The following is a 17538-nucleotide window of genomic DNA, read 5'->3' as shown; positions in this document are numbered from 1 at the left end:
TAGAATATATACATATATATAATGTATAGAGAGATCCGTGTCTAAATGTTTTGCATAGCTTTCCAGAAGGTGTCAGCAACTCTTAAAAATGATTCACAACTTCATATAAGACATAGTATATTTATTCTGATAAGTGCTGGAGTCTCTTCAACCCTAGCATTGTAACAGGCTCTTGGCTGACCTTCCTTCATTCATCACACATTTACATTCTATCCAAAATTCTGCAGTACATTTAATTTATTTTGACCTTTTATAACTCTCATGCTATCTTTCTATTACATTGGCACCCTGCGCACATGAGAATTAGCAATAGCACTTCCAGGATTCATTTTTAAAGAGCTTTATACTTCAGTGCCTTTATATTTGCCAGTAAAGAACAACAAAACATCCACTTTACTGATGTCTATTTTCCTGCCTACACTCTGCCCTCTGGGTCAAGATCTTTGGCTGGCATACATCAGCATAGCCTCACTGCAGTTATCTGGGTGTCAGAGCTATGCCAATGGAGGCCAGCTAAGGATCTGGATCGCTCGCCGATTAATTATTAGAGTTGCCATTTCTGTCCTGTGCCATGGGCCAAATTCTGGTCTGACTCACCCCGGTGTGAATCTGAAGTAATTCTACTGAAGCCAATGGAGTCACTCTGGATTTATACTGGGGGTAACTGGGAGCAGCATTTGGCTATACTTCTGTGTCAGGAATGCTTTTAAATTTGGTTTTAAAAGTTTTTTTTCTTCCTATTTCTAATATAGTTGGTATCATGCTTAGTTATGTTTTGCTGCTGCTTTCTTTGCAGCTCTTTGACACAATGCAAGTTATTTTATAAATCAATTCTTATTAACAAAAATATGAAAAAACACCAAGTACTCCAAACTTTCCATTAATTTGCATGACTGCTACAACTCAAACACTTACATTGTGTGGTGGTAGTTCAGTCCTACAAAATCCTCAGGGAAGTAGACTCCTTTTAGTATGCACTCAACCTTTCAACTAACCTCTCACCCCAAGCATTTTTAAACGCAAAGCCTGTTCCAATCCATTACATTCAGTGCTCTGGATACACTAAGTATGACAGCAGCCTGTGAGGTCCTCATTTTGGAAATCTTTAATCTTTCTCCATCACTTGTTCCACATGTCGTGCTTTGTGAAGGGCAAAACAGTCTGAACTTTGGACTACTGCAGGGGAAAGAGGATCAGTAAAAGACACTTCTCTCTCCGAGGGCTTTCATATGCAAATGACTGAACCAACACACTCTAAATCACTCCTCAGTTCAATCTTTTGGCTTTATAACTTATATGACAGATAAAAAATAAAGCCCCCACAGCAAACATGGTTCTTCAAATGCACTGTTTAATCTTGGTATGTCAGTCTCATAAATAAAGTCTTCCCATCAAAAAGTTTGGGTCTTGTCCAAAAAGTAGCTTGTTCTATGTTGATCTTCAATCTGAGCGAAAAAGTTTCAGGCAATCAGCTGATAATAAAATAAACAGTCTGACATTGGGTTGTGATTTCAGGTTTGCTGTTTCCATTTCTTTAGTTGTTTTAGGATCTGTATTTTTTTAAGCTTTTAATTTAAAAAATGGAAGAACTACAAACATACGAGGAGAGGACTATACATGGATATGGCCAGCTAAAAATCAAGGTAAGGTGTTACCCTACATCTGCACTAGGAAAAAGGTCAAGTTTAGGTCTGACTTAGCTAATGTGTTATCTATGCCCAACCTAAACTCGACCACTTTTCCTAGTTAAGACAACTGCCCCGCGAGCTGAAAAAGGGAGGATTCCTCTGCCGCCCCTGCAGAGATACCCAGAGCCCAGTCCAGCTATTCAGGCTGGGTGCCAGGCCTGGGGTTCGTCTCCCCAAATACAACAGTGACACATTATTTTGCAATCTGTCTGTTGTGTTATAATAGCTAATTGTTTCGAATGAAATGATCCTCTGATGTAGGGTGTAGACTGATACAAAGTATAAAGCAATATGAATGTGTCTCAGTGTAGTCATCTCTGTATCAAAGGCTTTAAGTATATAAACTGCATCAGTAATATTCAGCCTGCTAGACCTCAAGGGCCACTTCACACAATGCCAGTTTCAATGAAGTAATGGAGTCACATGATAATCACAGCATGCTATGCACACACTGGACAGCAGTGTTTGCAACATGGTATTAGATCAGTATGTTAGGATGCTGCATCATTGTGACTCAGTATTATCGTGTAATAATGCAGCACTGTCCAACAGAAATTGCATAATTACGGTCTTTCTGCAACTCCATTTAAAACAATTCCTCACCCTTCCCCTGGCTTTTACATGGTAAAGATGGCTTTATATTAATAAACACTGGGTTTTATTTTGCAATCTGAGTCAGTCCTGGAGTACACTCCCATTTTCCTACTTTACCTCTCCAATTAGAGAAAAATTCATAGCATTTAAAAATAATCCCACATATTTGTTTTTAAATTATGTTCTGAACTAATGTATTCATAGGAGTCTCTTCAAAAAAATTGTAAAACTGATTAACTCCACTAGGGGGTGCTTCATCCCTAGACAATTCCAAATGGTGCTAAATGCCTTTAGTTTATAATGCAGTTCTAACCTCCTATAATTTTAGATACAGCATAACATTGAACAAGAGCAATACATTGGGATTTGAAAGCTGACAACTCACAACTTAATTTTAGCTTCATTTGTGTACAATACTTGTTTTATATCATAGTTTTCAAGATGGAATTTGCTAAGATTTCCTTCGGTGACTTCTTTTGCAGGCAACATAACACTCGAAATTCAGACATGTGGCAGCTAAGTTCTGCTTCTCATTACCATTTTCAAACATCAGAGCTAACCTGTCTAATAAAACTGACAAAACTAATCACTCCATCATCTTTCAATTCTAAGCAAATAAACCAGGCATGGCCAAGGTTTTTAAAAGTGACTAGTCATTTTGAATGCATCAATTTTTGCATAAGCCAAATGAGACGCCTGATTTTCAGAGGGCGTCAAAGGATAACTGGCCACTTTGAGGGGACATGGGTCCAGCCACACCTGTGCCATAATTAATTAGCTGCTTCCCAGCCTGAAGAGATGGGACTAAGGAGGGTCACGTGATAGCTTAACAAACACCTGGGCTTTATAAAAGGGCATAGAGACCAGTCTGTGTGCTGGAACCACAGGGACTGGGCAGGCTTCTATGGCAGGGTCTGCAGGAGGTGGGTTACTCCAGAAGAACCAGCTTGTGGGCCCAGTGTTCTATTGAGAACAGGCAAGGATGCAAGGAAGAGAGCTCAGCAGGATGTGAGAACTGTACACCCAGGAGCTGAAGGCTCTATCCCAGAGCCATAAAGACTCTCACAGGTAGCCCAGAAAGGGGATGGGAATAGACCCTCGAGGATCGGCTGAAGAAAAGCCCCTGAAGAGCAGAAAAACGTTTGTTGGGATTTTTAGTTTGAATTTCTTGTTCCGTGACTTTGCTGGAAAGTTAAGTCACAACTCCAGCACAGACCAATGTCTGGGAAGCCAAGGAGCCTAACCTCAGGGAAAGAAACTGGGACAGGGAGTGCTTAGCCACACCATACTCAGCCAGCAGGGAGCTATATGGGGCAGCTATGTCCCCACAAATAGTTGGGTTTTAGCACCCTTCAAAGGTCTCAAGTCTGCCACCCAAAACTGAGACGGCCAAAAACACTCATCACATTTAAAAGTCTTGACCCATGTTATTAATCTGCTCAGACTGACTCACTGCCCAGGAAAAAAAAAGCACTTTATAAGCACAGAAATTGGCATTGATTTTCTTTGATTCTTTTTAATTATAGCTATGAGCACAATTTCCTTTTAAATTTTGTAAAAGTGAAACCTACCCTTATAAAGTTGTATTGCAGTATTTGTCCAAAATGCAGCATTTTACAAATGCTAACCAATTGCTTTGGGCCAGGCCTGCAGAAAATTGTTGTAAGGATAGAAGTTGTGAATGTGAAATTTTCCCAAATAATGTTTTGCCTGCACTGTGGCTCAACAGACCCGACACTCTCCGGGAACTTGGCAGGCCTGTGTTCTATTCCGGCTCTGCCACCAGCCTGCCAGGTGATCCTGAAGTCACTTCACTTCTCTGTGCTTTAGTTTCCCCATCGATAAAATGGCAGCACTACCACCTACTGCTTTTGTAAATTGCTTTAAGATCTAAGGATAGAAAATGTTATATAAAAACTAGATATTGCTATTATTATTGGTGAAACCCCTAAGAACCTCTCCATGCCAACTGGCAAAGGGCTCACTGTTTTGTATCAGGCCTGAGTCACTCACTGCACCTAGCACACTGCTTCACAGTATTCACCCAAAAAAGGTTGCGCAAAGTGTCTAATGGAAGCGTATGTCGTTGTACTAATCTTCCTGATCATTGTGTGATGTAGGTATGGGGTGACATTTAAGACTTTTTATGTATGTATTGAACATAGATTTAGAATCTGTGTCCCTGGCAGGCTGACAAGCAGGTTTTGCCAGACAATGGGATGTGGAATCACCTATCTCACTAGGTCTCCAAAGTAAATTAAGCATTGTAAAACCAAAACAAAGCAAGCCCCCTTTGCATGTAAAGTCAACAGGAAAACAGGCTGATTGGGGGATGTGAACTCAACAGGGGAGCACATACCAGAGTCTGGACCCCAGGGGGCCATAAGAAGGCAACATGACCCCTCTTTTATCCCGCACTTGAGGGGATAACCAGGCAATGCTGTTATATCCATGAAAACAGGATCTCAGCCAACCTGGACTGAAGTGCTGCAGAAAAGGCTTAGGTGAGATAAGACCACTTTCAACAAAGATTGTAGCCTCTTAAATTATTTTTTTAGTCTCAAAAAGGTGTGTTATACTTTTATTTCTAACCTGTTGTTCTTGTTATCCTTGTCACAATCTCTTAAATCTTAACCTTTGATTTGTTTTCACTGTAAGTAGATTACAGCACTGTGTTGTTAGATTGGAGCTGATAACTCAGTTGAATCAAACAAGCTGGTGTGTTTATACTATTTCTTGGAAGCAGCAAACCTGGTAACTACCATGAGTGTCTGTAACAGGGGGACGCTCTTTAAGGGCGCTTGGGGTCCGCCTGTTGTTAACTTACAAAGCAGAGTAGGACAGGTAGAGTCCTGAGGACAGTGCGTGAGTGGTTGAAAGGCTGGTGCTGTTCAGGCACTGACACTCAGCTACCACATGAAAGACTCCCACATGCTGGAGGCGGGGGGTTGAGGGAGACAAGGTTACACTCGGTCCTGGGCACCCCCAGGAAGTGTCACAGTTGGGCAGGATTCTGATCGCCCCCTCAGCTATTTTAAAGGAAGTCTTCCCCTGTGTCTTAGACAGAGGGGCCCAGTAGCACACCTCTTCCAAACTATCTGGATAGTTATCAGGCAAGATGTTAACCAAACCATTAGCTGGACCCAAGGCAGAGCATGCACAAGACCAAATGAGAGAGTGGTGAACAAGAAAAACGATAAGAATCAACACAAATGAATCAGAGACAAGATTTGAGACACATTTGTTTAAAAGTCAGATGAACAAGTAAATTAACCAGGTTTGTCACAAACACTGGCAATGCTAGTGGGGATACTACTTTCAAAATGCTAAAACAGTTGACTTACAATGTTTCCACTCTATCTGGCATCAAACCAGTTACTGCCAATATGATGGTCATCCTTCATCGACTCTTTTATAAAGCCAAGTAATTATTGTGACTAATGTAAAAGGATTTCCCACTGTCTCGGTCTGTAAGCCAGACGTGTTTGATGGAATGTAGGATTTTGTCCCACGCCCATGTCTTTCTGGCAAAAGCCCTTCCCTGCCCCTCACTATGCTAATGCTTTTCACCAGTGCTGTGGTTCCTAGTTATGACGAAACCCAGCATTCCTCTCAGGGGCATATGAAGAGCTGGAAGAAAGGTGCCTCTTGTCCCAACACAAAAGAGCATGGAACGGGATTAATAAATAGTGGACGTCATACCAGTAGCCACTAGGCGGGTTCCATAGGTGGCTTCACATCCCAAGTTTCAGAGCAAACAGGCTGTATTCAAGCAGTTTTCTGATAGTATGCCATGAAATCATCTGACTCCTGCCTGGTTTCACAAACAGTGACAGAAAGCTTTTTGTATATTATGGCTTTAAGAGGGGCCATCTGGACTCAACATTACAGAGTCACTACATACAGTCCAAAGAGAAATGGGATTCTCTCTGCCCATGTTTGAAACATGCGGTCAGCCAAACTGGTGCTGCTACTAGGCAGCGTTTGTGTGGGAGGGGGGTGCTGGAATTGGTATTTAAGAGTTTTTAGTGACATTTAAGGTGCAACATAATTCCATCTGGTATACAGGAAAACCTCTGCTGATGGGAGGGAAATGATGCCACAGAGTGGCTCTCACTTGGCCATACACCCTCTAAACCCAACGATGCCCCTTACAATAGTAGAGCCCCACACTTGTAGAAGGGCTGTTTATGGAGTCGGAGGAAGGAAAGATGCTGTCTGAGCCTCAAACCTCCTCTCTAACAAAAACTGGAACCTTTTCGTTTCCAGAGACCATGATCAGGCCGTATGGTATCTTACTTGTCTGAACCATCCCCCCCATGTATTGGTCAGGCAACCTCTCTTTTGGATTAGGAGAGATATGCATCCATTTCCAGGGTCCATCCTGGAAGGGGGACCTGTCTTTTTCAGCGGATTGTTGCTTCAATTCTAGCTATCCCCACAGCTTAGCCGAGAAATCATTTTTGTTTCCAAGGGTTATTTTCCTCTAAGAAAGTGAGCAAGATATGATAGAGAGAGGAAGAAAACCAATGACCTGCGAGCTTTAATACTTCTGCTTCAGAGGGGGTTACATCAGCAGTTTACATTAATCTCAAGGAAAGCTGTGTTTTCTCATGGGTAGAGCAGAGGAAAATCAAAACTCCAGGGTTCTATTCCCCACTCTGCTACTGTGTAACTTCAGTGGTCATCCCGAACAGGATTTTTGACTTTACTAGGTCTTCGTTTTTTCCCCTACAAGATGAATAAGCTACTTACTTACATTACAAGGTTGTGAGGCTTAATTACTGAGGGCGCGGTCATGAGCCCAGCTGGGCAGAGGATGTAAGGGAGTGTGAGGAGCCTCTTGCTCCTGCATGCAGGCTATCCACATCACTAAACCCTGTGAGAAGTGGGGAAGCAGCTATCACCAGGCTGCTGCTCCCCATCCTGCATAGGTGTGTAAAGAATAGGCAAGCAGGGGCATGGAGTAGGTGGAGCCTTGGCTTCACCCTCGGGTGACCTGATGTCCTGATTTTATAGGGACAGTCCCGATATTTGAGGCCTATTACCCGCACCCCCGTCCCGATTTTTCACACTTGCTATCTGGTCAACCTACTTCACCCTCCAGCCAGTCAGCAGGGGAAGTAATCTGCCTCACGGAAAGAGCTGGCTCACTGAACTTCTCCCATGCAACAAGGGGGAAGCAGGGGCTGAGCTGCGACTGAGTGCTACTGAAGTGCCAGCTGCAGTTCTGAACACCAGCAAACGGCAGACCACAAGGGAAGCTATTATATCTCCATCAAACTAAAGCATAATCAGGTTAAACAATAGGAGAAACAAGAACAATTAATTACATTGAATTAAATGGCCAAAGAGTTGGGAGGACTTCATTATTATTATTTATAGGTTCCCTAACATTCTTTTCTTGATGGATGCAATTTTCAAGACTAGTGATGACAAATTATCAGGCTCCACAGTGAGGCAGAAGACAATGGAAAAAGTGAAGCATTTAGAGAGAAATAAGTAAGTGAACAGCCAAAAGTGTGTGGCACTCACACATCTTTTCATTAAATGACTGCAGGGCATATATAAGCAAAAAATGCCTTGTCTTTCAAGGGCTGATTAGGATCACGTAGTAATTCTACATCCGCACAGACCTAACGATAAATGAGGTTAAGGGGAAAGGGTCAGAGCATGCTCTTCCTCTGTGCCTTTCCCGCGGCATTCCAAGCACTCATTTTCAATTTGCCTTTAAAGCTCAGCAGCAGGACTAGGAATAATTAATGCAGTAGCCACTTACCTGATGAGAACACACTGGTTGTCATGACGTTTCCATAGGCAGCGGTAGCACTCGTTAGCAACAGCAAAGATATGAGGTGGAATTTCCCCCATGTGGTGCTTGCTATATTGCTCTACTGCAGTGCGGTCATAGAGTCCTGGAATGGTCTTGTAGGGGTTCACAGAGGCAACAATGGAGCCGATATATGTCTGTAAAGGCACACAAAACAGGATCCCTGGGTTAACGCCATATGTTAAGGATCTACAGGGAGTTCTTTGGAGACAGAAAGAGCAACTTACTCTATGTTTACAAATGCCTAGCACATGGCAGGGGCGCTATCTGATACAGGTGTACAGTACGTTGTCTGTGTCTTACTCTGATATTAGCATGTCACGCTTCAGACAAAGGCAGCAGCCTGTTAAATGTTTCCACCTGCCTTGCACATTTGGGCATCATTATAACTGCATGCAAATGTCAACAAAGACTAATAAAAGCTTGTTTCACACACACTTTTGGAGAGCTAAAATTTCATCTGTAAACATTTTATGCTATGCATGGGTCTGTAAAACAGTTGGAGGACTCAACTGAAATGTCCACAGCACCAAAATCCCACAACCATATTGGAAGAGAAGCATCTCTTGCTGTGCCAGTCACCTGTGTGTTAGCACAGGCCCAAAGACAGGCATTTAAGTATTTCTTTTTTTAGGGCTTTGCTACAAGGGAAGGTATTCTGAAACAGCTATTCCTGATTAACTGATTGTGTGGACGCCCTTATTCCAGAATAACCGTGCTTTATGCTGAATAAATTTAATCCGTTTTGGATTAAGCTAATTTGGAATGACAGGTTTCAGAATAGCAGTCGTGTTAGTCTGAATCCGCAAAAAGAAAAGGAGTACTTGTGGCACCTTAGAGACGAACCAATTTATTTGAGCATAAGCTTTCGTGAGCTACAGCTCACTTCATCGGATGCATTCAGTGGAAAATACAGTGGGGAGATTTATATACATAGAGAACATGAAACAATGGGTGTTACCATACACACTGTAATGAGAGTGATCACTTAAGGTGAGCTATTACCAGCAGGAGAGCGGGGCGGGAGGGGGGACCTTTTGTAGTAATAATCAAGGTGGGCCATTTCCAGCAGTTGACAAGAACGTCTGAGGAACGGTGGGAGGGGGGAAATAGACATGGGGAAATAGTTTTACTTTGTGTAATGACACATCCACTCCCAGTCTCTATTCAAGCCTAAGTTAATTGTATCCAGTTTGCAAATTAAGCAGTCTCTCCTTGGAGTCTGTTTCTGAAGTTTTTTTGTTGAAGAATTGCAACTTTTAGGTCTGTAATCGAGTGACCAAAGAGATTGAAGTATTCTCCAACTGGTTTTTGAATGTTATAATTCTTGACATCTGATTTGTGTCCATTTATTCTTTTACGTAGAGACTGTCCAGTTTGACCAATGTACATGGCAGAGGGGCATTGCTGGCACATGACGGCATATATCACATTGGTAGATGTGCAGGTGAACGAGCCTCTGATAGTGTGGCTGATGTGATTAGGCCCTATGATGGTGTCGCCTGAATAGATATGTGGACACAGTTGGCAACAGGCTTTGTTGCAAGGATAGGTTCCTGGGTTAGTGGTTCTGTTGTGCGGTGTGTGGTTGCTGGTGAGTATTTGCTTCAGGTTGGGGGGCTGTCTGTAAGCAAGGACTGGCCTGTCTCCCAAGATCTGTGACAGTGATGGGTCGTCCTTCAGGATAGGTTGTAGATCCTTGATGATGCGTTGGAGAGGTTTTAGTTGAGGGCTGAAGGTGATGGCTAGTGGCATTCTATTATTTTCTTTGTTGGGCCTGTCCTGTAGTAGGTGACTTCTGGGTACTCTTCTGGCTCTGTCAACCTGTTTCTTCACTTCAGCAGGTGGGTACTGTAGTTGTAAGAATGCTTGATAGAGATCTTGTAGGTGTTTGTCTCTGTCTGAGGGGTTGGAGCAAATGCGGTTGTATTGTAGAACTTGGCTGTAGACAATGGATCGTGTTGTGGGGTGGTCTGGATGAAAGCTGTAGGCATGTAGGTAGGAATAGCTGTCAGTAGGTTTCCAGTATAGGGTGGTGTTTATGTGACCATCGCTTATTAGAACCCTAGTGTTCAGGAAGTGGATCTCTTGTGTGGACTGGTCCAGGCTGAGGTTGATGGTGGGATGGAAATTGTTGAAATCATGGTGGAATTCCTCAAGGGCTTCTTTTCCATGGGTCCAGATGATGAAGATGTCATCAGTGTAGCGCAATTAGAGTAGGGGCATTAGGGGACGAGAGCTGAGGAAGCGTTGTTCTAAGTCAGCCATAAAAATGTTGGCATACTATGGGGCCATGCGGGTACCCATAGCAGTGCCACTACTAAATGCCACAAGGGGCCACAACAGTGGTTCCCTTAACCCACCCAGCAATATTGTTAATCTATCCAACTATACTCTTAGCCCTGCAGAAGAATCTGTCCTGTCTCGGGGCCTCTCCTTCTGCCCCTCCACCCCACGAACATGATACAGTTCTGTGGTGACCTAGAATCCTATTTTCGACGTCTCTGACTCAAGGAATATTTCCAACACACCTCTGAACAACATACTAATCCACAGAGACCTTCCTACCAAGACTACAAAAAGAAGGATTCTGGATGGACTCCTCCTGAAGGTCGAAACAACAGACTGGACTTCTACATGGAGTGCTTCCGCCGACGTGCACGGGCTGACATTGTTGAAAAGCAGCATCACTTGCCCCATAACCTCAGCTGTGCAGAACACAATGCCATCCACAGCCTCAGAAACAACTCTGACATCATAATCAAAAAGGCTGACAAAGGAGGTGCTGTCGTCATCATGAATAGGTCGGAATACGAACAAGAGGCTGCTAGGCAGCTCTCCAACATCACTTTCTACAAGCCATTACCCTCTGATCCCACTGAGGGTTACCAAAAGAAACTACACCATTTGCTGAAGAAACTCCCTGAAAAAGCACAAGAACAAATCCGCACAGACACACCTCTGGAACACCGACTTGGGGTATTCTATCTGCTACCCAAGATCCATAAACCTGGAAATCCTGGACACCCCATCATCTCAGGCATTGGCACCCTGACAGCAGGATTGTCTGGCTATGTAGACTCCCTCCTCAGGCCCTACGCTACCAGCACTCCCAGCTATCTTTGAGACACCACTGACTTCCTGAGGAATCCATCGGTGATCTTCCTGAAAACACCATCCTGGCCACTATGGATGTAGAAGCCCTCTACACCAGCATTCCACACAAAGATGGACGACAAGCCGTCAGGAACAGTATCCCTGATAATGTCACGGCAAACCTGGTGGCTGAACTTTGTGACTTTGTCCTCATCCATAACTGTTTCACATTTGGGGACAATGTATACCTTCAGATCAGCGGCACTGCTATGGGTACCCGCATGGCCCCACAGTATGCCAGCATTTTTATGGCTGACTTAGAACAACGCTTCCTCCGCTCTCGTCCCCTAATGCTCTACTTGCACTACATTGATGACATCTTCATCATCTGGACCCATGGAAAAGAAGCCCTTGAAGAATTCCACCATGATTTCAACAATTACCATCCCACCATCAACCTCAGCCTGGACCAGTCCACACAAGAGATCCACTTCCTGGACACTAGGGTGCTAATAAGCGATGGTCACATAAACACCACCCTATACCGGAAACCTACATGAAGTCAACAGGAGTCTACCTGTGTGGAGCTCATTGCAGAGTCAGGGCCTTATTTCTATTAATTAAGTGCTTGATTTGGGAAAGATTTTAAAAGTGCTGCTCTGTTGCTACCTTCCCCACAAGGCTCACACTAAATGCCCCAGAAGCGTAGCCTCAAGCTCTCTGGTCCCTTCAATTCCCCTTTCTAACAAACTGTGAAAACATGATTCAATTTAATAAAATGTACTAACCTAAGCTTCCCTTTCTCAAGGTCTGCCCTATACATCCTTACGTTTTCTTGTTCTTTCCTTCATTTCCTCCCATCTCACCCTAGTACTCACGTTCCTTACCTCAAGCTCCTCTTAGTATGTGCTCTCCTTCCCCATTGTTCTCTGGCACTCATATTTCCCACTCCCTCAATCCTTTTGTCTTCATTTTTATACAGTGGGCCTAATACAACCGGATGCTTTGAACTGCTGTTTTCTAATGTCACTAGAATGTCCTTGGTGTTATGACAGCTTTATTATGCATCGTTAGGGGAACAATATTCCGCATTATAACCTGTGGATATTTTACAGATCTGTGTACTTATAATCTGTTGGTTTTACAAAAATTCCCATGCTGTGCAACAGTCATTAGAGCACATGTGACATCTAGAGGAAAGGCACAATCTAAATGTAAGATAATAACGTTAGTCATATTACAGAATTGCATTAACATCACTGTAAATCTACTGGCGGCATCCCCTCTAGGATTTTGGAATAACCAAAGAGGAAACTTCCCCTGGAAAATCCCCCCTAGGTTTTACACAGATTCCAGCAAAGGTTGGGATAGGCAAGATTTTCAGCTGCTAGTCTGCATCGCGTGACTACAGTACAGACAATCAATAAAGCTCACAGCTATGTACGTAGTTCCATACCACATTATTGAGTCTCAGTGTTTGATTTAAGGAGACCCCATGTAACCACATCAATACTAATCTGACATTTATGGAATAGAAACATGCACCCTAAACCTCTCCCACGATCAAAAATGTAACAACAAAATACAAGAACATTCCATCCTGGTCTCGTGACAAACCAGAAGCCAAGACCATTTGCTTCACAGGAGCACTGCTAGAATCTCTGCAATGGACAATTCTGCAAGAGTTTGGCCATATGGGAAGTTTCATCCTAACCCCAGTTAGTTAGCAGCTGATTTATGCCCTTAAGCAGGAGAGGTTTTATCCCTTATTGTGAGGATTTGAGGTCTGGGTTTGCAGGCTCTGGGGCAGCTGTCATGTCCATGCTGTCACCAGACAGTTCTGGGGAAACAGGGAACTTCAGTCTATGAGCACTATGGGCACAAGTGGCACTGGATGACCCACCCACGGAGGCCCAGACTGGCCCAGGCATGCTATTTAAGGCCTAGGGAAAGCACCTGCAGTGAAGACTATCTGTGCAACTAGGAGGGCCCCTGGTTTGTTGCTGCAAACAGACCCTACTACACTGCTCTTGATACCTTACCTTGTTCCTGACCCCAGCCCTGCTCCTGATACCTAGCCTCAAGTCCGGTCCCAGCTCCTGGCCCCTTGTCCGGTCCTAACACCTTGCCCTGCCTCTGTTCCCATAATCCTACTTCGGCTGACTCATTTGGCTCCTATCTACTGCAGCTCATCTCTCAACTCTGACCTGATCCTACGCTGTGACACTAGTACAGACTGCTGCTTCTGGCCTTGACCAGACAGACTGAACAAAGGCCACATTATCAAGCCCCCTCCAACCCAGGCCTTGACCTGCACCCAGCAGCCAAGATCCAGATACTTATAATTTTTATCCCATCTAATATAACCATGGATGTTTTCATTACTCACATAATCAAGTCGTTATGGATCATAACAACTATGAGCTTGTGTCCTAGTTTAGGACTCAAATTTCTGGCCCACATGGAAGCATGGACACTACACTAACTGAATCACAATAAGCAAAATTAGAAATGACTTAACCCTTTCCTTGGTGGCAGGTTTGCTAACGCTGTTTGTGCGTTTGTGAATGTGTTGGTGAATAGGATTGTGGGGGGTGGGGGTGCATGTGCAAAAAAGTAGGAGCAGAATTTTTTATTACATGGGTTTGACATCAATAATGCTATGGCTATGGCAGCCCTCATTTTATATTGTAAACTGAAGCAGTCAATAGCCAAAAGTACATATTACCTGCTTCATTGTGCTAATACCATGCAGTAATGGTTCAGACAAAGGCAATTCCAGAAGGAAAGCAGTTCTCACAAAATGCCTGTCATTTCCCCTTTGCTGAAATCAAAATGAGTTCCATTTTTTACTGATTTCCTGAAACTGCTAATCGGACTTTGAAAATTAAGAGTTAGCTTCCTTTGATGTACACATTCCAAGGGAATAACAAACGGGACAGCTTTTACATTTGCCAGTGGTCTAATGAGCACATAGGATTTCACGTTTCTGAAAAGGTTAAAGGATGTTTCAAACAAACACAGTTAAAGGAGCTTCCACCCTCCTAGCCTCCACCATAAGCCCAAGTTTCATAAATCAGTGGAAACATCTTGGATGGGAAAGCTTATATTCACTTGTCCGTCATTCCCATTACACAACGACCGTCCAAATAAAAGACTTAGGCCAACAGCTTCCATGTAACACCCGACTACAGATCCCCACAGAATTGCTGAGAGTTATTATGGAGACCCTGCAGTGCCACTGAGAGTGAGAAGTAACAAAACCAAGAACAATAATTCATCCTTTTTTAGATGGCTGCTACTAATCTATTTAATAATGTGGTTTACAGTACAAAACAGTCAGAAACTAATACATAGCACAATGCAGCCCAAATCCTAATAGCTAGCTTTGGTACTACTGCAACATAAATGTTAAACAAACAACAATAATAATAAATAAATCAATAAAGGAGTCTGTCCATTTAAAAGGAGAAGATAATTGGGTTTGCTTCTTTATAACTCAGAAAGAGGGAATGAGTATTTTTTGATATTTGTAAAAAGGGTCTTTTTACGTTAGAAATACAGCTCCTTTCTAGCCCAGAAGGCTTTATGAAGACTGATGAACAAGAGTCAAGAAAGTGAAAGTTGAGCACTTGAGAGAAGAAGGGATTTTTAGTTGGTATTTAAAACACTTTTATTGTTTGTTTCTTTTTGTTTTTGACAGGTTTCAGAGTAGCAGCCGTGTTAGTCTGTATTCGCAAAAAGAAAAGGAGTACTTGTGGCACCTTAGAGACTAACCAATTTATTTGCGCATAAGCTTTCGTGAGCTACAGCTCACTTCATCGGATGCATAATTAAAGTGGAAAATGCAGTGAGGATGTTTTTATACACACAGACCACACAGATTGACAGAGCCAGAAGAGTACCCAGAAGTCACCTACTACAGGACAGGCCCAACAAAGAAAAGAACAGAACGCCACTAGCCGTCACCTTCAGCCCCCAACTAAAACCTCTCCAATGCATTATCAAGGATCTACAACCTATCCTGAAGGACGACCCATCACTCTCACAGATCTTGGGAGACAGGCCAGTCCTTGCCTACAGACAGCCCCCCAACCTGAAGCAAATACTCACCAGCAACTACATACCACACAACAGAACCACTAACCCAGGAACCTATCCTTGCAACAAAGCCCGTTGCCAACCGTGCCCACATATCTATTCAGGGGACACCATCACAGGGCCTAATCACATCAGCCACACTATCAGAGCTCGTTCACCTGCACATCTACCAATGTGATATATGCCATCATGTGCAAGCAATGCCCCTCTGCCATGTACATTGGTCAAACTGGACAGTCTCTATGTAAAAGAATAAATGGACACAAATCAGATGTCAAGAATTATAACATTCATAAACCAGTCGGAGAACACTTCAATCTCTCTGGTCACGCGATTACAGACATGAAAGTTGTGATATTACAACAGAAAAACTTCAAAACCAGAGTCCAGCGAGAGATTGCTGAATTGGAATTAATTTGCAAATTAGATACAATTAACTTAGGCTTGAATAGAGACTGGGAGTGGCTAAGTCATTATGCAAGGTAACCTATTTCCCCCTGTTTCCCCCCCCACCCCCCGCATTCCTCAGACGTTCTTGTTAAACCCTGGATTTGTGCTGGAAATGGCCCACCTTGATTATCGTACACATTGTAAGGAGAGTGATCACTTTAGATAAGCTATTACCAGCAGCAGAGTGGGGTGGGGGAAGAAAATCTTTTGAAGTGATAAACACCCATTTTTTCATGGTCTGTGTGTATAGAAACATCCTCACTGCATTTTCCACTTTAATTATGCAGCCGATGAAGTGAGCTGTAGCTCACGAAAGCTTATGCTCAAATAAACTGGTTAGTCTCTAAGGTGCCACAAGTACTCCTTTTCTTTCTGTTTTTGCTAACACTTAATTTCAGTGACCAATTAACGCCTTGGAAAAAAGAAACCTTTGTTAAAGACTCAACACCCACGTCCTTCAGCTAACGTGCTAGAGTTCACAGTAAGATCAGAGTGGACATGCCTGATATGTCTAAGGACTTGCCTACCCAAAAAAATTTTTAACTCACGGTGTGATTTTCAACATTAGTCAAAATGGTGCAAAAAGCTGGGTGGACACTTTGTTTTGTTTAAGTTTAAGACTGATTAGAAATCGGTTTGCAACAGTTTAACTCAGTTTAAGAATCTATTTAAGTCTTTAAAAGGGCAAATTTCTCATGCAGAAGAAATCTTTGGTTAGAGAAGCAGACAAAAAATTAAACACTTCAGAAAACCTTTCAAGCCTTTCTACACACATAAAGCCACACCGAAGGGTAAAAAGAAAAGGAGTACTTGTGGCACCTTAGAGACTAACCAATTTATTTGAGCATAAGCTTTCGTGAGCTACAGCTCACTTCATCGGATGCATTCAGTGGAAAATACAGTGAGGAGAAGGGTAAGTCCAACTTTTAAACTGCGTCTGTAGCCTGAACTACTTGCACACCTGCATTGCCCCCCCTCCCAAACTCCCAGTGTACCACCCTTCCAGCCCCACATCTATTTCTGGGACTCCCGTTCCCACCTCCTCATGACAGTGGCTCCTGCGTGCCCCTCCTTCCCCTTCTGTTCCCCCCCGAGTGTGCTGAAATAATTTGTATTGCGGTGGTGCTGAGAGCCATTGAACCAAACTGTAAACCCTGTATATGATGGAAAGCATTTCAAGCCAGGGGGTGTGGCAGCACCCCCAGCACCTATGGTTCCCCCATTCTTACCCCAGGCTGGGAGTCCATGTGTACCCACTACTCCCCATTTTCCCCCACCATACTGCTATAGCCACACTGGCAAAGCCTCCTAGTGTAGACACAGCTTATACGGGCAAATGATGCTTTTGCCAGGAGGTCATCCTTTGCCAGTGTAACCGTATCTACACTAGGGCTTTTGCCAGCATATCTGTGCTAATCAAGGCAGTGATTTTTTTCAACACTCCTAACTGACACAGCAATGCCGGCAAAACTTTTAAGCATAGAGCAGGCCTTAGACCAGTGGTTTTCAAACTTTGTTTCTGGTGATCCGCCTAGGAGCTGGACCTGCTGCTGGACGCTTCCAGGTTGCAGGAGCGGTATCAGAACAGGTAGGGACTAGCCTGCCTTAGCTAGGCAGCACCGCTAACAGCAGCCCGGTCAGCGGTGCTGTCCAGAGCCGCCGCGACCCAGTGCCTTACATTCCGTGACCCAGTACTGGGTCGCGACCCGCAGTTTGAAAACCACTGCCTTAGACCTTGCTTTTCTTGGCCAAATACCCCTCTTCGGGTCACGATATGCA

General features: G+C 43.5%; 1 protein-coding gene across 3 annotated transcripts in view; it reads right to left on the bottom strand.

The window, feature by feature from the left end:
* MYO10 (myosin X) overlaps nucleotides 1-17538 on the bottom strand; it is a 275484-nt gene that overhangs the window by 106456 nt on the left and 151490 nt on the right. For all 3 annotated transcript variants that reach the window (XM_043540239.1, XM_027829665.3, XM_043540240.1), the window contains exon 4: nucleotides 8062-8249. In XM_043540239.1, coding sequence (XP_043396174.1) covers nucleotides 8062-8249 — 188 coding nt within the window. The remainder of the gene's footprint in view (nucleotides 1-8061; nucleotides 8250-17538) is intronic.

Source organism: Chelonia mydas, chromosome 2 (assembly GCF_015237465.2).
Source record: "Chelonia mydas isolate rCheMyd1 chromosome 2, rCheMyd1.pri.v2, whole genome shotgun sequence".
Classification (NCBI taxonomy): domain Eukaryota; kingdom Metazoa; phylum Chordata; order Testudines; family Cheloniidae; genus Chelonia; species Chelonia mydas.
This window is presented reverse-complemented; position numbering and strand designations above follow the sequence as displayed.